Source organism: Drosophila gunungcola, unplaced genomic scaffold (genome assembly GCF_025200985.1).
Source record: "Drosophila gunungcola strain Sukarami unplaced genomic scaffold, Dgunungcola_SK_2 000001F, whole genome shotgun sequence".
NCBI classification, from domain to species: domain Eukaryota; kingdom Metazoa; phylum Arthropoda; class Insecta; order Diptera; family Drosophilidae; genus Drosophila; species Drosophila gunungcola.
The window spans coordinates 5,571,109-5,590,455 of NW_026453197.1; the positions used below are offsets into that span (position 1 = coordinate 5,571,109).

The window sequence follows — 19,347 nt, forward strand, 5'->3', positions numbered from 1 at the left end:
TAGACAACCATTACTATACAGAAGTTTTAAAATTTTAATGAAATTACTTACGGTGCAGTGACAGAGTAAAATAATATATTTTTTTTTGTTTCCATCCTATTAAATATATATGTACATTTATTTTTGATTTTTGGTCATAGACGAATAAATATTGAAACAAGAAGGAAAGCAAACTTCGGCAAGCCGAAGTTCATATACCCTTGCAGCTATTGCATTAATTAAATACTTTTGAAAACATTTAAATTATGATTTATTTGAGTATGTGCTAAAAAAAAACATTGAAACTATGATAATTTGCAGCTCAATTATTAGATAGTTATTTTTATATATTTTTATTATTTCTATGGGAGCTATATGCTATAGACGTCCGATTTTGATAAAATTTATACCATAATTCTGAAATAATTAAACATTGCTATATGTCGAAGAACTAAACAAAAAATTAAAAAACAGAAAAGTTATAATTTTTTTCATTTATTTTTCCGATTGTTCCTATGGGAGCTATATGCTATAGTCGTCCGATTTTGATGAAATTAAAACCGTAAATCTGAAATATTAAACCATTACTATATCTCGAAGAACTAAACAAAAAATTAAAAAACAGCAAAGTTATAATTTTTTTTCATTTATTTTTCCGATTGTTCCTATGGGAGCTATATGCTATAGTCGTCCGATTTTGATGAAATTTAAACCGTAAATCGGAAATATTTTACCATTACTATATGTCGAAGAACTAAACAAAAAATTAAAAAACAGCAAAGTTATAATTTTTTTTCATTTATTTTTCCGATTGTTCCTATGGGAGCTATATGCTATAGTCGTCCGATCCGGCTCGTTCCGACTTATATACTACCTGCAATAGAAAGACAACTTTTGGGAAAGTTTCATGCAGATAGCTTTAAAACTGAGAGACTAGTTTGCATATAAACGGACGGACAGACGGACAGACGGACAGACGGACAGACGGACATGGCTAGATCAACTCGCCTAGTGATGCTGATCAAGAATATATATACTTTATAGGGTCGGAGATGTCTCCTTCACTGCGTTGCAAACTTCTGACTGAAATTATAATACCCTCTGCAAGGGTATAAAAATGACAGAAACTGAAAGCTCAATGTCTGCTTCTCACTGTAAAATGCTTAACGAGCTAAACCTTTTCTATAATTTTTTTTTTCGGATGTACTCGAAATTAAGTGTCCTTTTTAAAAATAATAGTCGATTTCAAGTTTAACGGGAATCCCTTTGAAAAAAGTACTTAACCTAATCGCAGAAATTTAATAAATGAATTTTGAAGAACAAGCTAACATGATTTAATTTCAGTTCCTTACACAAAACGTTTTCCAATAAACATTTGAGGGACCAGCAAAAAAAAAAAATGAATGTATCGAGCTCCCTTTTATAAAATGCACAATTAACCGGTCATTAATCAAGCGATTGATGATGATGAGGCCCGGGCAACAATTACAGAAATCATTTCAAATGAAACCTTTCACCAACAATAAAGAGGGAGGAGTATCGAGGGCAGCACTCTCAAAACTATTTGCCAAAGCTTTAATCGGAAACGGAAACAGGCTGTGACAGTTAGGCAGGCAGTCAACCAGTTGACATTCGATCGATGGATGAGGTTGCGAAGGACGAAGGGGAAAGGGAAAATGGACGGGGGGCACAATCAAAGCGGAAGTCATTTTCGTACGTTAATTGACAACAACCGAGGGGGAAGCGGAGAGCGGAGAGCGGTGAGGGGGACGTAGCTCAAAAGACCGGGATAGAGTGGAACCATAGACGTCGATGGTGTCGGTGACTGTCTCCTTGTCTATCAATCAGCCAACCAACTTTTACCCCCTAAAACCAACCCACTTTCGGTTCCTATTTGTTATAGGGGATAGTTTTAGCCTTGTTCCAGAGGCTTTCCTCCTTGGTTTTGTTTTCAAATAGAAGGCTTAATAAAAAGGGGCGGAAGAGGAGATGGATAACCTCCCTTTGCAGTGGGTGTAATAATTGTGACTGATTTTCGGGATTTGCGGTCCCTTGCTTGATTGAAGTTTTGCGAGGCGGAAGGGGCACAGAAAGCATTTGATGTGGTTGATGGGAAACCAAAGATAATCTTTCGAAAAGGGAAAAACGGCCACCAAATTGAATAAAGTTGTAATCGGATTCGAATTTAAGATAAATTTCTCGGAGTTGATAATGAAGAGGGCTTAAGTTCTTTACAGTTTTAGATAGGTACTTTAAAGTTAGCTTACTCCAGCTTTGATTTGGAAAATACCATATTGGTAAGTGAAAAAAAATTAGTATTTTTAATTAATGCTGTTTTCATTAAATTAAAACTGCATTTAAAAAATATATTTAAGAGCCAACTTTCCTTTAATAAATTAATTTATTATTTTGTTTTTTACGAGAGAATTTGTGTATGTTCTACAAAATAATTATAAATATTTAATTTGAACAAATCAAAACTTCAGAATTTATTCTTTTATATTTTTGTTTTAATCAGTATTGAAATTTAAATTTTATCTCTACATTTTTATCAACAATTTTTTTTTTTTTACTTATACTATAGCCTAATTTCACATCCAAAAAAATTCAATTTTTACGTCAGTCAAACGCCAGGGACCCTTCTCAATAATTTAAAAAAGGAGGCGACCTACTTTTTAGTCCTCGCCAGCCCACAGCAAATGCATTTTAAAACACATCGAAAAAAGGAACCTTTGCAAATACACGACGCTAACGAAAACGACAAAGCCGTAAACGAGATGAACCAACAAATGGCAACTGGAGGCTATTTGGGTTTTAGTTTTCACTGTAGATCCTTTTATAACCTTTACACAATAGGAAACAAATGTAAATAAACATTTCAAATTTTTAAACAAATTATTTCATGGCGCAAAAATTAAAAAAAAAAGATACTGTTACAAACAATAAAAAATGTCTTTAAACATAAAAAAAAAAATTGTTGTTATATTTAATTTTTAATAAGTATATGCTTTTGTATTTCTATTTTTTTTGAACAAATAAACAGTGAAACAATTTAATAAAATCTCTCACTTTTTCCAATTGCATTGAACACAAAGTATTTGATATATTTTTAACTTTACAATTGCTTTGAGTTTTAGAATCGGTTCTTGTTTTCGATGTAGCTGTCTCAATTTGTTTTCGATGTTTTGTCCATGTGTAGAAGTGCCGAATCCGTCAGCATTTTGTTGCAATCACCGAGGGGCTTTTGGGGAGAAAGGAACGTGCCATGTTAAAAACTGCAGCCAAACCGAAGTATCGTCGTCATCGACGTCATCGTCATCATCAGCATTGGCGCTTCCTACGCTCATCAATGCGGTTGATGTCGAAGGAAATGATGGTTCATGGTCTATATAGAGAGCAGATCGGTCTGTCGAAAGAGTTTTGGATCTGTGGTGACTTTTAAAAGTATAGACTACATTTTTTGCAAATTTATTAAACAAAAAAATTAGTAAATAAACTAAAAATCAATAATACAAAATAACCTATAATTTACCTATAATAAGTATATGCTTATAAATACATTACCGAAAAATTATTGCTAATGCCATTTACAACCATTTGCGTGTTTATTTTTTAAGCAGTTTATTTACTTTATTGTCAAGAAACATGTATGATTTTATTTTGATGTCTTACATGAAAGGCAATACTAATGTTTTCTAACAGCAAACTGTGTTTACTTGTCGTCGAGCTGTGTAAAACTTGTAGGAAATACAATATTCGACATATCCTTTCTCGGCTTACTGTGGGTTTTACTGCTTCTGTTCAGCACAATTGAATCCCCATTCGATGATGTCCCAGTTCGGTTTCAGTTGCTGCTGATGAAGCTGACATAAAACAATGCGATGGACGATTTTACGAATGTGCTTCGCAAATGAATGACTTTGGTGTAAATGTGTTTTATTTTATTTGCTGTTTCTGTCTGTCTTGCATTTGGTTGCTGTTAAACCAAACAGCCAACCATCTCCATTTTCAACTCACCCCTTGGGTATGGAGAATGTCAACTAATATGGAGAAAATTATTTGAGGCAGTCCATTGATTCAGCCTTTGTTCGCTGATTTTTAAATGTCACTACGGAAATTGATTTGGCGTCAATTCCATTTTTAATTATCACCCTTTGGAAAAAGAATTTATATTTATTTTATTTTAAATTAAATTTATTTTCGGTGTTTTTTGAATCAAGTGTGTATTGTCGCCACTATAGCTTATATTTAATTTACATTGTTCATCAAAAATGGCACTTAATTTTATATATTTGCTTTATTTTTGTTCACATAAAATAATGATTAGTTAAGTTAAATAAAGCTTAATTTTTTATGACTTGACCAAAAATCGGATATTCTTCGTAAATATTTTCTATTCACACAATCTTAAACATTTTTATGCAACGAGTACTGCTCAAATCCTGGTTGAATGAGTACATGTGCTCAGTCAGCAATTTAAGCATTTTATTGCTACGTAAATATGTATTAGTCTTTAATTTATATGTTAATTACAAGCCATTTGTGCGTATATTTGTGTTGGTGTTGGCATAAGGAACTGCCTGCTGTTGTGGCGTTTTTTGTTAATTATTTTTCTCTTTACATATTTCTTTTTGGGTCTTTGGTGATATTGGTTTCCTTGTAATTATTCTTTATTAAATTTACCGAGGAGGAGAACGAAAATAATAAAAAGTGTAGCCAGAGTAGGTTATGTGGGAGTTTATTTATGATTATTGGCAGACCGAGCTGAATTAATTGAGTAATTCTCATGGCCTTGGATTTTTTGCTTAATATGTATTTTTCATTACATCGCTGGCTTCTTTTTCGTACAAATTGCAGCTCGTTTATAACACTTTTCGCCCTATCACCAAGTTAATCGCACTTCAGTCAATCTTTGTTTAATCAAATGGTGGATCGACTCGGGCTCCTTTGTGGTGGTTTGTGGCTCCCGGTGGCATTAGTGGTCGGCCATTATTTGCTATTATTATGCTCATTACACTAAATGATGGCTAATTTCTTTGCAACACTCTAAAATGGTTCGGGCCTTGGGTGTTTGGCAAATTGCCGGTCATTAGATTCGAACAGAAGAAGAAGCCAGGGAAGAAGAGATACCCAACTAACTTCCCTCTATCAACCACAAGTAGAGGGTTCGTTGTCGGTAAATGAAGCTATTAACTTATTGTGTGGTCATTATTGATTCCTGGTTTCTGGAAAAGAGTACACAAGGGGAAAATGTTGAAAATTCTTTAGGTACCTTAGTGTTGTATTTAAAGTGTAATAAATAGAAATATATATTTTTGTTTAAAATAATACCACCTTTTGGTTGAGCAAGTTGTATTGTATTATAACACTACTTAGTTTTTTGAAGAAGACTACATACATATATACTTAGAGATAAAGTAATGGAGCACTACAATTACTGTTTTAAAATTATAAAAATCAGTCAAATATATGTAGCATCTATAAGAACGGTCATTGATTTTAAACATCTATCACACGAATAAATATCGAAATATATTTGTTTTATAGAATATTTTATTTGTAATAACTTTGGACTGCCAAAGTTTTCTTTCCTCCTTGTTTTTTTTTTTTAATTTTTTTATTTAGAGTCTAAACAGTTTTTTGTCTTACGAAAATTCCTTTTATCTTTTTATATCTTGGAAAATGTTAAATTTTAAAGCGTAGAAATTCCACAAAATTTATTTCCTAAACTTAAGGCGATTAAAGTTTATCCACATTTTCTGTCTTTATTCAATAAACGTCTATCGAAATGATTCACATTTATCACCGACAAAAACGACAATCCCAAAAATCATGTTCCCCTTTATCCTGGTATTTATAGGCAAACAATGAAGTAAACTACTTAAGCTCCATCCTTTCCTTCTTTGTGGGCAGAAAGTAAAAGTAATGCAATTTTTGTCATCGAAAGGTATTAGCCCACACACGTGTGCTTTGAGCCGTATCAACATGGAAACTCCTTGCCCTTTCGACACTTTTCTGTGGAGCTGTCATTCATGCGACTCATGTAGCAAACATTTTCCAAATGAAAATCTTTTTCGTTCTATTAATCTAGACCAACAAAAAGAAGCGGAAAAATTTCCCCGTGCGTGACAAATTTCGATAAAAAGGCGTTGACCAGCGACCGATGAGATGAAATCGAAGCAGACCCCGTTTCTTAACCCCTGGCTGGCTGCTCCTGGCCATTTAACACTTCGTTAAACTTAAGCAGCAGCAGCGGGAAAATTGAGGGAAAAGGAAAAGCTTCTGTCCAGTTCTGTTTTGGCTCTGTGGCAAGTGCAGGAGCAATGTCCCCAGGAGCAACCCCCATAAATAATTCACACTCACAGGCACGCAATAAAATGCAACGAATTACATAGCTGAAAATTCAACACACGCAAAGGGTTAAGGAAACGGGCGAAGTATCAGTAGCGGCAATGGAAAAATCGGAAGCTCATACAGTAAAGCCTATTTAAAGAATTCCCGTTACTAAAATTAACAAGTAAACAGAAACAAAACCTGATTTGGTATTCAGGACAGATATATTTGTTATAACTTAGAAAAATATATATAAAATTCCAAAAAAAATTTTTTTTTGCATTTAATTTTTATTACTCTGGCATCATAAACAGTTTTTTTTCTTTTTATTAATAGTAAAAAAAATTATGTTAAGCAACGTTTTTTAATAAAGTATTAAATAATTGTATATCTTAAAAAGAGTTTTATTGTGTCTAGATAAAAAAAGGAGAAAAGAGAACATTTCTAAGTAGCAAGACAGTAAATTTTGTTAGGCGTCTAAAGTAAGAAAATAATAGCAAATAATATTTTAATTTAGTTTTAGTTAGTTTTCTTAATTTAAGTTGTTCAACTTTGACTGTGAATGCAACATATCTACAGCGCAGGAGCGGCAATAAACTCAATAATGTGTGTTTCGCTATAGCAGTATCAACATTGGAATAATGACCAGACGAAATACGTACTTATACTGTTACGTGAGCTAATGCAGTTGCGTATTGTATTGGTCAGACATTTACAGAGGTGTTTTTGCGCGTCTGCTATTAAATTTCATAGCCCTGCTTGTTTCGAATTTACGGCTGTTAAAGTTTTAAGTAGCCAATTGAACTGGAATGCGTGGGAGTGGTGGGATGGTACTTCGAACCCATGCACTGGGGATGGTCTGGGGTCAGCGCTAATACCAGGTGGTCACGTGCCGCATGTCCTGTAAATCGATTTTGTTCTTAGGTTTCCAGGCGGGCTATCAATGAACAGACTCCATTAGAAAGTCCTAAAAGATGTTTAGCTCAATGGGACGGAAGAAGTAAACTGCAGTGGAGAGTATTCAACTGAACATTTCTTAATTGAAGGGGTCTAATGGATTTGGATATTCATTTTAAACACCGACTTTACTGCATTTAAAATTGTCTTTGTCGGTTAAAAAAAGTTTCGAATTAGGTGTGCTTAATTTTTATTAAAACCTATTCATTGGGTATTAGGCTATAATATGTTATGTAATGACACGGACACCGTTGAAGGGCTTGAATCTTGAATATATAATTATTTTTCTTTCATACTTAATACTGAAATAATGATACACAAATCTTCTAAATGCTGAGAATGGTTCACTAAAAAAAATTTAAAAAACGAATCATAGATACGAAAAATTCAGCTGAAAAATCCCGAAAGTAATTAACCTTGAACGGGTTTTCAGACACATTTCTCTCACTTCAAACTGATAAGCGTTTCTCTCAATGATTTGAAACCTATTCGATTTTATTATTTGTTTTTTTTTTTTTTCGAACTCAAATGTCAAATTGATCGATTCGAAGTGGTCTTATCAATTTTCGAAAATAGATCGGGCGAGGGAGCGCTCTTTTTCGAACCAAGTGCTCTGAGTTGCGATCGCCGCCTCTTAATTCGATCATGAGCATTATCAACGATCAGTTAAGTAGCGCCTGTTGTTGTTGGCATTTTCATTTATTTGATTTTATTTTTTGTAGCGTTTTTTTCGTCTTGTGTTTTTTAGTTTGTCAGAGTCTGTTGTCTTGATAACGTTGCTGATCGTCTCTAATTTGCTATACATTTAATTCGACTATTTCCTGTGTTTCGTCTGCGTTTTCGTGTTGTGCCTTTATAAAATAATTTTGGACATAAAATACGTTTTAGACTTTTAGAATTACAATTTTTTTTGTAATTGTAGATTGAATTTGCTGAAGTTACTGGAAAAGTGCCGTAATTGTCGTGGTCGTTTCGCAGTTAAAATATATAAATCTAAAGTATTGTACGCTTATGTCATTACGTCTCTTAGCGTAACGTCACGTCTCCCGTAAAACGTTAAAAAAAAGTGCCTGTTTGCTTTCTTTGTGGGTTTTGTAGTCTCTATTCAAATATATATCGATATCCCAGCTACCATTAACTATATCTGTTTGTGTCCTACATCCATATGAGTCTTATGTGAGTACATCTCGAGTGGAGTATCTTTAGTTTTAAGCCTTTAAGTTCTCTCTGTTGTGTTTATACCTCGATTCCGGGAATTTATTGCCAAACGTACTTAACTCTAACCTCATTTAACTGTGTTGTCTCATTATAAACCACATGGGTTTAACTCGGCTGTATAAATCAGCGAATAAACGTATATAAAAGTGTATAAATGTGCTTATTGCATATACATAAATAAATCTTTGTTGCTTGGGTTATCTGTTTTTGCCTATTTGTTGTTGTTGCTGTTGATGCTGTGTTTTTTATTTGCTGTCGATGTGCCAATAAAGGTTTTCTTATCCTCAACATTGTGTTCACTTTTTTATGTCATTATAATTGATTAAAATGTTGTTTTATGCATATCGCCTTTCCCCGGGTGACATATTAATTTAACAAGTTTTTGTTCAATTTATTGATTTTTTTTCAAAGGGTTATATGAGGTTAAATAAAAACAGTTTTCATTAAGTATTGTATTAAAAGAGTTTGTTTAGTTAATTGGAGCCTTTTTTTACATTGTGATGAACGTCATGCGGTTTATAGGTTTAACAATCAAATTGCATATGCTGTGATAAAAATTCACGATGGTACATGCCACATTTTAAGCTGTAAGGCACTATAATTACCACGTTAAAAAGATTGATATGTTTTTGTTTGTTGTGGGTGAGGTTTTTTCTGCGCAGTCATTAAATCTTATTGCTGTTACCTAAATATTTAAAAATGAATTGTAAAATGATTTTCTTATATATCAAGCCGTTAATTGATTTTATTACCTTTCAAAAAAAGTAGCTCTGCTTAAAACAGGGTGTATAAGCTTTATTTAATGCTTTAAAAAAATTGAAAACTATTAACAACAAAGGATTTGATTTCCGTTCAGAATAAATTATTATTGACTGAAAAAATGTATAAAATTTTATTCATATATTGTCTCATATTATACGGAAGTCCCACTACAAATCAATTGACAAATCCCGGAACTTAGACCCATTCAATTAGCCGTAATTAGACGGAAGTTGCTGCTACGCCATCGAGCATCACTTGTTGCATGAATAATGGCTGCCAATAATAATGCCATTAACGAGGGAAGGGGGGTCCAAAATGGGAACGGAACGGAAAAGTCTTCTTCGTATTCCCCCACAAACCGATAGCAGTTTTGTTTGCTTTGACAAATACAAGTTGCCTCCTGGAGCCATAATAATATTATTTATGGTCCTCGAGAGGACATCGCACAGAAGAAGGGCAAGCTGAGGAGCGGGAAAACGATAGCACTGGCTGACAATTTATAGATGTTTCATTATTATGGTAACGCATAAGGAGCTTGGTCTCAGCCTTTCACATATAAATTGTATGGATGCTGGGAGTGGTGGAGAAAAGAGCATAAAGATTTTCCCCCTGTGCTTGTTAGCAATGTTTTTTCGACTTAGCTCTTGTTATGTGAATTATCATTGTTTTCAGTTTTTTGTTTGGCTTTTTATTGTTTTTACTTGCTTGACTTTTGTAATATGTTCTCAATGTATCTGTGGGTTCTTAGTTTTATTTCGCTTACTGTAACGCATGTCAAGCATGTAAAGCTTCTTGTTTACGCTTTTCGTATTCTTTTCCTTCAGCTTTTAACATATGTTTCACTTGTGTTCCAAGCCATTTGTTTGATATTTACAAAACTTAAGCAGCTCTGACAAACCAAATTTATATTGATGATGATGTCTTGAAAATATGTAAACAATGTATATATGAACTTTGGCATATACAACTGGATGCCTTTTACAGATGGCTTGCTCTTACCTTTATTAAATTATCCAACTTAGAATAAACTTTTAAGTCTTAAGTTTGGGAGTTGTTGAACAACCTTTAAGCCTCGGACTAAGTTAACAGGTGAGTAAGCTCATCTGTGAAGTGGAAGGATGCAAATCAAAGTAACTGCTTAAAATTCTTGAAAATTTGATTTAAGCAAACTTATTGTTATTAGAAGAAAGGATAAACTTTATGCCTTCTCAACCTAATTCTATTTGCTTGTCTATATTGAGAAGTGTTTGAAATGTCAATGGGCTGTGTTCTTTAAATAGGATTCTTAATTATAGAGACTAAGAAAAAAAGTGCATGAAATTAGGTGGACCTTTTTAACGGCTCCTTTACAGCTTAAGTTTAAATTTTTTACACAAAAAATCGGTTTTATTCTGAAAGAGTTTGGTTGAAAGCAACAGGGTATATTTTGTTTATAATAAAAAGTGTGTTGAAGGTTAATATAAGCGTTTCCGATACTGTAAAGTATATAATTCTTGAAAAGTAATAATTCTTGAAAAGAACCCTGATAAGGGAACAAAAGAATTGGTAGAATCAATTCAAAACTCAAATAAAATTATTTTTGATTAGGATTTTTTTTTTTTTGTTATTATGTAAAAAATATTTTTATAATTTTTAAACAATCTTTGATAATAAGCCATCATTAAAATTATTTTTAGAACCGGTTCAGATAAGTTTTTATAGGCTGTTAAAGTTTTGGATGGTGTTTGGTTGAAATAAGCTGCGATAACTGTATGAACTACTATACTGTTGATCAATTTTAATAAAATTAAAATCGCATTAGTGAAATCATATGCATTAATGTTTCAAAAAACAAAATTATTATGATTCGACTTTTCCCGATAATTTCAAAATAAATATGCCATTGATCCTGGTCCGTAATATATATGCTTTATTGGGTCGGACCCTCTTCCTTCTACCGATTATATACTTTTCAAATAATATAATATACCCCTTTTACTCTACGAACTCATAGATAATGCATTTGTTTGCCCCTATTTCAAACACATTTTACGAAAAGACCTGTGTTCTACTGAAAACAACGATCTTCGCAGTGGTTTTCCATTAAAGTTTACCAGTCACCCCTTACAATTGCCATGGTTATCCTTGACAATTATTTCCGCACCGAAAACTTTTCAAATGCAGCACACCATAGATCCTTTATAATAATTGCCTAGCCCAAAAAACCCAACAAAAAAGCAACTGCCACCTTAATTGCAGCCGTCTTTCTCTAACCAAGTCAACTTTCCTCCAACCAGCACTCAACACTCACTTATTATTAAGTTGTTTTCGAAACTAGCAAGGGGAAAAACAGGAAGAACAGGAAGACGGCGGCAGCAGCTCTCGGCAAAAGTTAAATTATAAAATCGTCAAAAGTTGACGAAGACATTTTGCGCCTATGCAAACAAACACACAAGGAAAGTGCTCGACCAAAAAATGAAGGGAAATGCGGGAGGAGGAGCCACTTAAGATGCTTAGCGCCATGGCAAGCGAAAATAATGACGCTCATAAAAACTAACTAAACACAAAAATAAAGCAAATACATAGGAGACGGTGGGGTGGGGCGGCTTTTTAAGCTGGAACGCTCCCTGAATGACAACCAACGATAATGATGTGCGATAATGTTTGTTGTCATTTCGTTTGCTTTTGTTTATTGTGCTTTTTCATCCTACAATGCTGGAAATAATGATGATGATGAAGATGTTATTGTTTTTTGTTGTTGTGCAAGCTAAGACAACTGTCAAAGTCTTTGCCAGAGGATTAGTTGAGCTGGTGCCTTTCGACGTAGTTTACCCTGTAATAGAAATGTGTGAGGGTATATCATATTTCTTCAAATGTGCATTTACTTTATAATTTAATTCTCAAATTACATTTTTATGTTAACTGACATTGTGTTTAGTTTCTTAAAAGGGATTTATAAAGAGATTTATTTTTATTCCATTTTGAAAAAAGATTTACAATTTCTAAAGCTTTTAAGTAAGTTTAAAGGTTTTAAGTAAGTTTATATTTTGAAAAACAAAGTTACATTCAAAAATTTTAATGTTTAATTTTACTATGGGGTTTTTATCTGGTTTTATCATAAATATTACATAAAGTTTGGTAAAAAGCATCTGAGTACTGGACATTTATTCAGTCGAAACGAACTATTAAATCTTTCTAACTGGTTTCCTTTGCGTCTTTCCATTACTTTCATTCTGCTCTTATCGCAGTCGTAATGAAAATTGCAGCAGACGTTGTAAAGTTTTGTTCTTTCTTCGACACCCGCTCTCTTTGCATCACTCCCTCTTCTATTTAATCGCTTTGACTGCCTGCTTGTTGTAATTTATTTATTGCCAAAAATCGTTCCCGCTCTTGATTTCCTCTCCGAGTTGTTGTATTTTTTAATTGATTAGAAACGTGAGTTTTGTTTTGTTTCTTTGCCTTTAGTTGGAATCAAGCCAGAAAATTTTCAGCCTCATTGAATTTCTTTGGGGTTTTTACGCTCACCCTTTTGACTTTCTTTTTTGTCTTGCCAATTTTAGCAAATGACTCTCTTGGCAAAACTTTTATATCTGTTGATTCATTTATTTTTAATGTCGAACGGTAGGCCCTTTGAGCTAATGAAATGTTGGTCATTGTTTAATGAAATTATTTTTTAGTAATTAAAACTTTGTTTCTTCTCCTTTATTCTGTGTGGATAATTAAATTTATTATTAAAATAGTCGATAGAAGTTGGCTTGGCGCCTCATCTCAGAGCTTGTCAAAACGTTTCAATATTTTAGTTGTAGTGTTTCTAAATCAGATCGTGTAGCGTACATATAATTTTATAAAAGTTCATCAATTTTCGGCTTCTTGGTGGCAAAATTCTCAATGTGTTAACTTTTCGGCCGTACCGCGTCACGTTCCATGCTTTTATTAATAAAAAAAAAAAATACATAAAAAAATATATAAAGTAGTTCTCATCACAAATCTACAAATGAAATAGACCAGTTGTTCTCTTTCGGCTAAAAGTTTTTCAAGTGTAAAGAGGAAAAATAGAAGAATTATCGCAAATTCCTGCAGCAAGTGAAATAGGTGAGTGCGAGAAAGTTGCTCAAGTGTCGAGACCCAAAGCGGATATTGTAGTTGTCGCTGGAGTGAATGAGGAGTGGATCCTGTGTGGGTGTACGACAGGGTGTTCTTGGGGTCCCCACTGCATGACAGATTATCGCAAGGAGCTGGTCGGCTCTCCGTCCTTTGAGTGTTCTCAACAGTTATTGAAATTGCTGCAATTGAGTTCGAAGGACTCGAGGCTATTTAATTGCTGCCTGCCTCTCAAATCTTGGTTCACTATTTTTGTTGGAGATGGCCCCAAAGCTGGAAAAACATCGATACTATCAACTAATATATTTTTTTAACTCAATTCTTTTTTGGAATCTTTGATTGATTCACCCGATCTTTGTACATTGAGAGAATGACATGTTAACCCTTAAGTCTTTAATGAGTTATCGATGAGGACGTTTTTATTTTTTTTTTTGAGCAAACACGCTTGCAACGCGGCTTTTTTTAACGTCCTTCGCGTTTTACTTCTTTAAATTACAAAAACCTACCGCACCCTTTTCTTAATTGTTTATATATTTTTTTTTTATTTTTTTTTTATCGCTAATCAATCTTGCTCAATAGAAACTATTGAACCATCTCTAGCTCGCGTCTGTAAGGAAGGAGAGCAGGAGGAGCAAGAAGTCCTTCCTTGCCCGCAGGTGTTGTAAGCCAGCAACGAGTCCTGGACCTGAGCCAAAGCTGCTTTCTCTCAAGTGCTAACTAATTTCGTTGTTGTCCTTTTCCCTTCCGCTCCATGTCCCTGCCCCAAGGATATTCTCTGCATCCACGAGCTTAGCCTCATTCCCAAGCTCATCCTCGTTCCAAGGCTCATCCTCATCATCGGCGCCTTCCTGCAGTTTCGTTTTTGGTGTCAGCAACATTTCTTCAATTGGTTTCGTTTGCCTGCCCCATCCTGCTGCTGTCCTTTTTGGTCCTTCGTTTCCTTTATAGAGTTTTATGCGATTTTTTTTTCCATTTTTTTGTTTTAGATTTTTTTTTTGTATTGCAATCTTTTTGGCAAACTCGTGTGTGGCGCACAGTTGTTGACTCTGTTTCGGGGCCAGGCCAATTCCTTTTTGGCCCTGGCCAAGTCATCTCTTGGCTTGTTTCTGCTTTTTATGCACTTGTGCTCCTTTCCCATTTCCCTCAACTACACCCTTTCCATATGATCTGGCTTCTGTTCCGCATTTTTATGGCCGTCGTCTCAGTTGTCCTTTCTTACCTTGGCCAAAAGTTAAGTTTCTTTCGGAGAACATGTCTCATTTGGATCGTAACACTTAGCTTAATGTTTATGTTATCTGCTGTGAGGAAAGTTTCGGCTGAGGTGAAATAGGAGGTTTTATGGTTGAGCTGGCGTCTATCTTGGAGAATAATAAAGTTACAATAACCTGTTTAATTTATCAACTGAATTTTAGAAATGTAAATAATTTACTACCAGCTTACCATATGAGTTTTTAAAATAAACTAAAAGCATGGTAGTGCAGTTATTAAAACATTTAATCGGTTCATCCAATAGGAAAATTGTAGATTTCAATATTTTTTCATTTTAAATATAAAAAATAAAAATTTAAGTGTGACACACCCTGATTTAAATATTTCACCTTTGGGTCTAAATATTCACAGCAAATATTTATTTCTCTGGGTATATATATATATATATATATATATTATTCTTAATTTAAGGTAAAATTTCATTCATGATACTTAAATACTAAATATCAAAATTTTAAATAAAAATAAAAGGTTAACATTAAATTTGTTTTGTTTCGAGTAGGCGTTGCATTTTGTGTGGGATTTAAGAAATAAAACTATTTCTGGGGCTTTTAATTATTCCAATCTCGATCAGTTGCAGAAATACAAATGCATATAGTATTTGAGTAAAAAGTCAAGAAAATATAATCCATTTCAAATTGAATTAATGACAGCTTTTATATAAAAGCTTTGGCACTAAAGCTTTCACTTTGAAACTTTTTGCCAAAAGCTTTTATTTCAAGATCAGCTGTTTGTCTATCTGGCGCATGTGGTTCGGTTCGGGGTGAATGCCAAAAGAACAGCTGATCATAGCGTGGCAGAGCGTAAAAGTGGAAAACTCTCTTAGTTTTATCGGATTCGCGGAGCAGTTTCCCCTAATTTCTGCCTGCGAAATTGAGGTTGCTTTGGTGTAAGACGCCTGTTTGCTACTTTTGTAAAGTGTAAACGAACTTCTAAGCGGTTGTTTTTGCAATAACCTTATATAACGTGAGTTGGTATAAAGTCTCTGCACCACACAAAAAGATAGTTAAATTTATTTGTTCTTAGGCAGACCGGCAGAAAGTAAATAAACAAAGGGAACCTCTCGTTTGCACCGACGAATGAAAACCGATCTTCACTTTCGTCGTTGAACTGAAAACTTGGATGATTGATGGGTTTTATTAAAAGTGCAAAGAGTCTGGCTGTTTGTTATTTAAGAAACAAAATTCTAGGCACTGACATATTTGCCCGAAGTTCAACTCAGTGTGGAGTATCATTTTCGACCAGATTTCTTGGCAGTTCTTGCTCCATCAATATGGAAAAAGTGTACTTTCGCAATGCCAGTGATAGCAAAGATCTAGATATTGTGTTTCGGTTTGTAAACCCAAATTTGAACATAAATCGGGAATTTAATTTCCGTCGTCAAATGAACGAACCCATCAATGCCATATTAGCCCGGATCCAAAGCAACATTCAAAGTAGACTCGCCAAATCATCCAAGAAATCCAAGGATAAACCGCCTGCCGAGATAAATGTTAGGCTTTATAGCGATAGCTGTGATGACAACTTCAGTGAGATGACATTCGATGAACTGTTTGCAAAAGTTCCGACTGGACTGAAACTGCAGGTGGTGGATACAGTTTACGATATGGTTTTTAATCCACCGTGGATTGCGTCCCTTAAACTGCCCTCGTGCATTTTAGCAGGATTCGTGGTTTATCCGACCAACGTACAGATTCAATTCGGTGAGCGGCAGCACAGTAAGGGATTATGGTACAAGGCAAAACGACCAACGGATACCGAATGGGCACTTTGTGGAGAAGGATTTCAGTATCTAGTGGCGCCCGAAGATGTTGGCTATCATCTAAAATTTGAGTTAACGCCGCGAAATGAACAGGGAGCAGATGGTCCTGTAGTGGAAAAGATATCTAACTCTGCGGTTCAGGCGGCACCAGGACATTGCCCATTTCAAGCTCGCCACCGTCATACTCCGAATTATTTGAGTGACTCCAATGAAATTCGAGTGGTAACATACAATCTGTTGGCTGATTTGTATGCGAGCAGCGACTACGCCGGAAAAACCTTGTTCTCATATTGCCCAGCCAAGTATCTGCAAATCGACTACAGAAAACCATTGTTTATTAACGAAATCATTGGTTATAATTCTGATCTTATTTGCCTGCAAGAAGTCGATCAAAGGATTTTTGATTTTGATTTAAGGGAAATTCTCGAACAACCTCCGTATAATTATCGTGGCATTATGGCACCTAAAGGTAAATGTGCAGAAGGTGTTGCCATTTTCTTTAGGACATCCCGCTTTGAGTTACTGGACTCCCAAGTTCTGCATTTGGGTTCTAAAATCTCTGTTCTGCCCGTATTCGAAAGCCTTTGGAATAAAATCAAAGCAAATACTCAGCTAGCAGAACGAATTTGCGATCGGTCCACAACCCTACAAACTTGTTTGCTAAAGATTAGGGGATCCGAAAACTACGTTCTTGTGGCCAACACGCATTTATATTTCCATCCGGATGCAGATCACATAAGGCTCTTGCAAATGGGTTTCTCAATGCTTTTCATAGAGCATTTAATAAACAAAGCCGTGAAAGATTTCAATATCAGTAGCCGTCAAAATATTGGTCTGATATTTTGTGGCGATTTCAACAGCGTTCCCGAATGTGGAATATACAAGTTGATGACCGAGAAACTCGCCGAAGAATGTCTGGAGGACTGGCGCAGTAATGCCGAGGAGGCCGTTTCGAATGTGCAGCTCTCACAACCTTTTCAAATGACCTCGGCTTGTGGCGCACCAGAGTACACACACTACACCACACTGTTTTCGGGATGTTTGGACTATATATTCTACCAAAACGACCGTTTTGAACTAATACAGTACGTTCCATTGCCAACGGAGGAGCAATTAAAGGCTAATGCTGGCATACCATCAGCTGTGTTTCCATCAGACCATGTTGCTCTTGTAGCCGATCTTAAATTTAAGGCAAATTGAGGCTTAAAATTACTTAAATTGTTTTAATAACTCGGGGATTTCACAACACATAGATCATAACGAATCCCAGATTATTTTTAACCTATAAAGTTAATCGTATACAAATAAATGCATTTAATTTCAAACTTACTACATTTGTTTTCAGTTAATGTATTCTATTCTCTTCATTTCGCTTATCTATATACATGGTTTTTTTTTTGTTTTTTTAATCCTTGGAATATACAAAATAATTGTCTTAGAGTAAACGAAAGAAAAATAAAGACAAACACACCGAAATAAATTGCGGAGTAAAGTGACAACAAATTGAGTAAATCTCTGAGTGGCTTAGCTCGCTTGCAAGCTGCTGTCTTTCCTGGCTTCTGCTCCTGTTTTCCGGCTGATTGCAGGACGCAGAGCAATTAACGTGAAAATTCGCCAAGGAAAATCCTTGCGACAAGGAGGTGGCAACAACAAAAAGCTTAAAAGAAATCTGAGAGAGGAAAAAATATCCCAAGCCAACTGAAGTGATTTTCGCACTAATTAACTGCACTTAGTTGACACATACCAATCTATTCACGCCGCCACTCCCCACACTCGTTTGCCATAATCAGAGCTAGTGCAGCATTTTAATTGGTTTCCACAGTGCTGCCAATATAAAGTCCCACATGTGCAATCGGAATTTTCCACAGAAATTATTAGAAAGCAAATGAAATGTGTCTCGATGTGCGCTACATTGGCGGTTAAAATAATAGTTCTTGACAGATTTAGGCCAGTTTAATATCTGTTAATAAAACTTAATGATCAAAGAATGTGTACTCCGTGTTATAAAAAATTATGAATAAATTTTGAAAACTCAGATAACCTTAAATTCATTGACTCATCATTTTTAAGTTGGGTGTTTATCAGTTATATGTCTTGCTTTTATAGAATTTTTGTTTATGGTTAAATTAAAATTTGTTTTATCCTTGCAGAGGGTATTTTAATTTTATTTAAATGTTTGCAACACAGTGAAGGAGACATTTCTGACCTGATTTATATTCATATAAATAATGATAAATAATGGTTATTTATCGTATAGATGACATAAGAACGAATCGAATAATTCATCGAAAAATAATAATATCTTCATTGTTTTTAAACATATATAATCAAAATATAGTAGTTTTAAAGAAAATTTAACTTTTACAATGTCTGCAGGAGTATATAGGTACACTTCAATAAATCCTGATAGTTAAAATTGTATATTTTTTATATACTATATAAACTTCGGCTAGACCATCTGTTAAAAATATAAAATTTTAACTACCAGGATTTATTGAAGTGTTGCCTAAAAAACAATAAAATGAGTTTTCAAATACCAAAATTCTATTTACTTTCCTATAGCTGTATACGTATGGGTGGTGTTGCATAAGCCCTGCAACTTTATAATTACGTGGGACCCGTGTTGACAACTAACTTTGCAAGGGAGAAATGGGGACGGAGAAAAAGGGAGTCCATGATTTCAATTCTCGGTTTGGTTTGCTCTAGTTCCTCCTTTTCCTCCTCACATGCGTCATATTGTTATTGCACATCAAAGTGAATTCGCTTGATTTGCTTCTGATTCTTCCATAGTAAAATGTGTGTGATGAATTCAAAAGACCTTAATGAGTTGTGGATATGGTAAAAAAAAACTAGCATAGTCCTGAATGGTTGTTTTCTTTATCTATAAATATTCGCTTTTAAAAGCAAGCAAGTTTTGAGGTTGAGTTTGTAATTTATTTTGTACTTACAACGTACATTAAGTTATCGTGGAAATATTTTCTAAATTA

At 34.4% G+C, this 19,347-nt stretch overlaps 2 protein-coding genes across 6 annotated transcripts in view; both read left to right on the forward strand.

The window, feature by feature from the left end:
• Nucleotides 1-8,020: 8,020 nt before the first annotated feature.
• The window catches only part of LOC128263426 (CUGBP Elav-like family member 2), a 119,007-nt gene continuing 107,680 nt past the window's right edge, over nt 8,021-19,347 (forward strand). For 2 of the 4 annotated variants that reach the window (XR_008268440.1, XM_052998462.1), the window contains exon 1: nt 13,041-13,320. Coding sequence is in view for 1 of the 4 variants with exons in the window: in XM_052998466.1 (XP_052854426.1) it covers nt 8,435-8,445 (11 nt within the window). In the remaining 3 variants the exon portion in view is untranslated. Of the gene's footprint in view, nt 8,446-13,040; nt 13,321-19,347 lie in introns of those variants that run through there. The other 2 variants (XM_052998463.1, XM_052998466.1) reach the window with 2 other exon arrangements.
• LOC128263428 (2',5'-phosphodiesterase 12) lies at nt 15,241-18,298 on the forward strand. 2 transcript variants are annotated; one of them, XM_052998470.1, is made up of 2 exons: nt 15,241-15,564; nt 15,625-18,298. In XM_052998470.1, exon 2 carries the CDS (start codon nt 15,728-15,730, stop codon nt 17,558-17,560), a length of 1,833 nt encoding a protein of 610 aa, XP_052854430.1. In that variant the 5' UTR covers nt 15,241-15,564; nt 15,625-15,727; the 3' UTR covers nt 17,561-18,298. The 2 variants fall into 2 exon arrangements, with proteins under 2 accessions (XP_052854430.1, XP_052854431.1); XM_052998471.1 differs by having other exon boundaries at nt 15,629-18,298.

Excerpts from the sequence above, each read along its gene's own strand:
- LOC128263428 (XM_052998470.1), top strand. The coding sequence starts at position 15,728 with ATGGGTTTTATTAAAAGTGCAAAGAGTCTGGCTGTTTGTTATTTAAGA.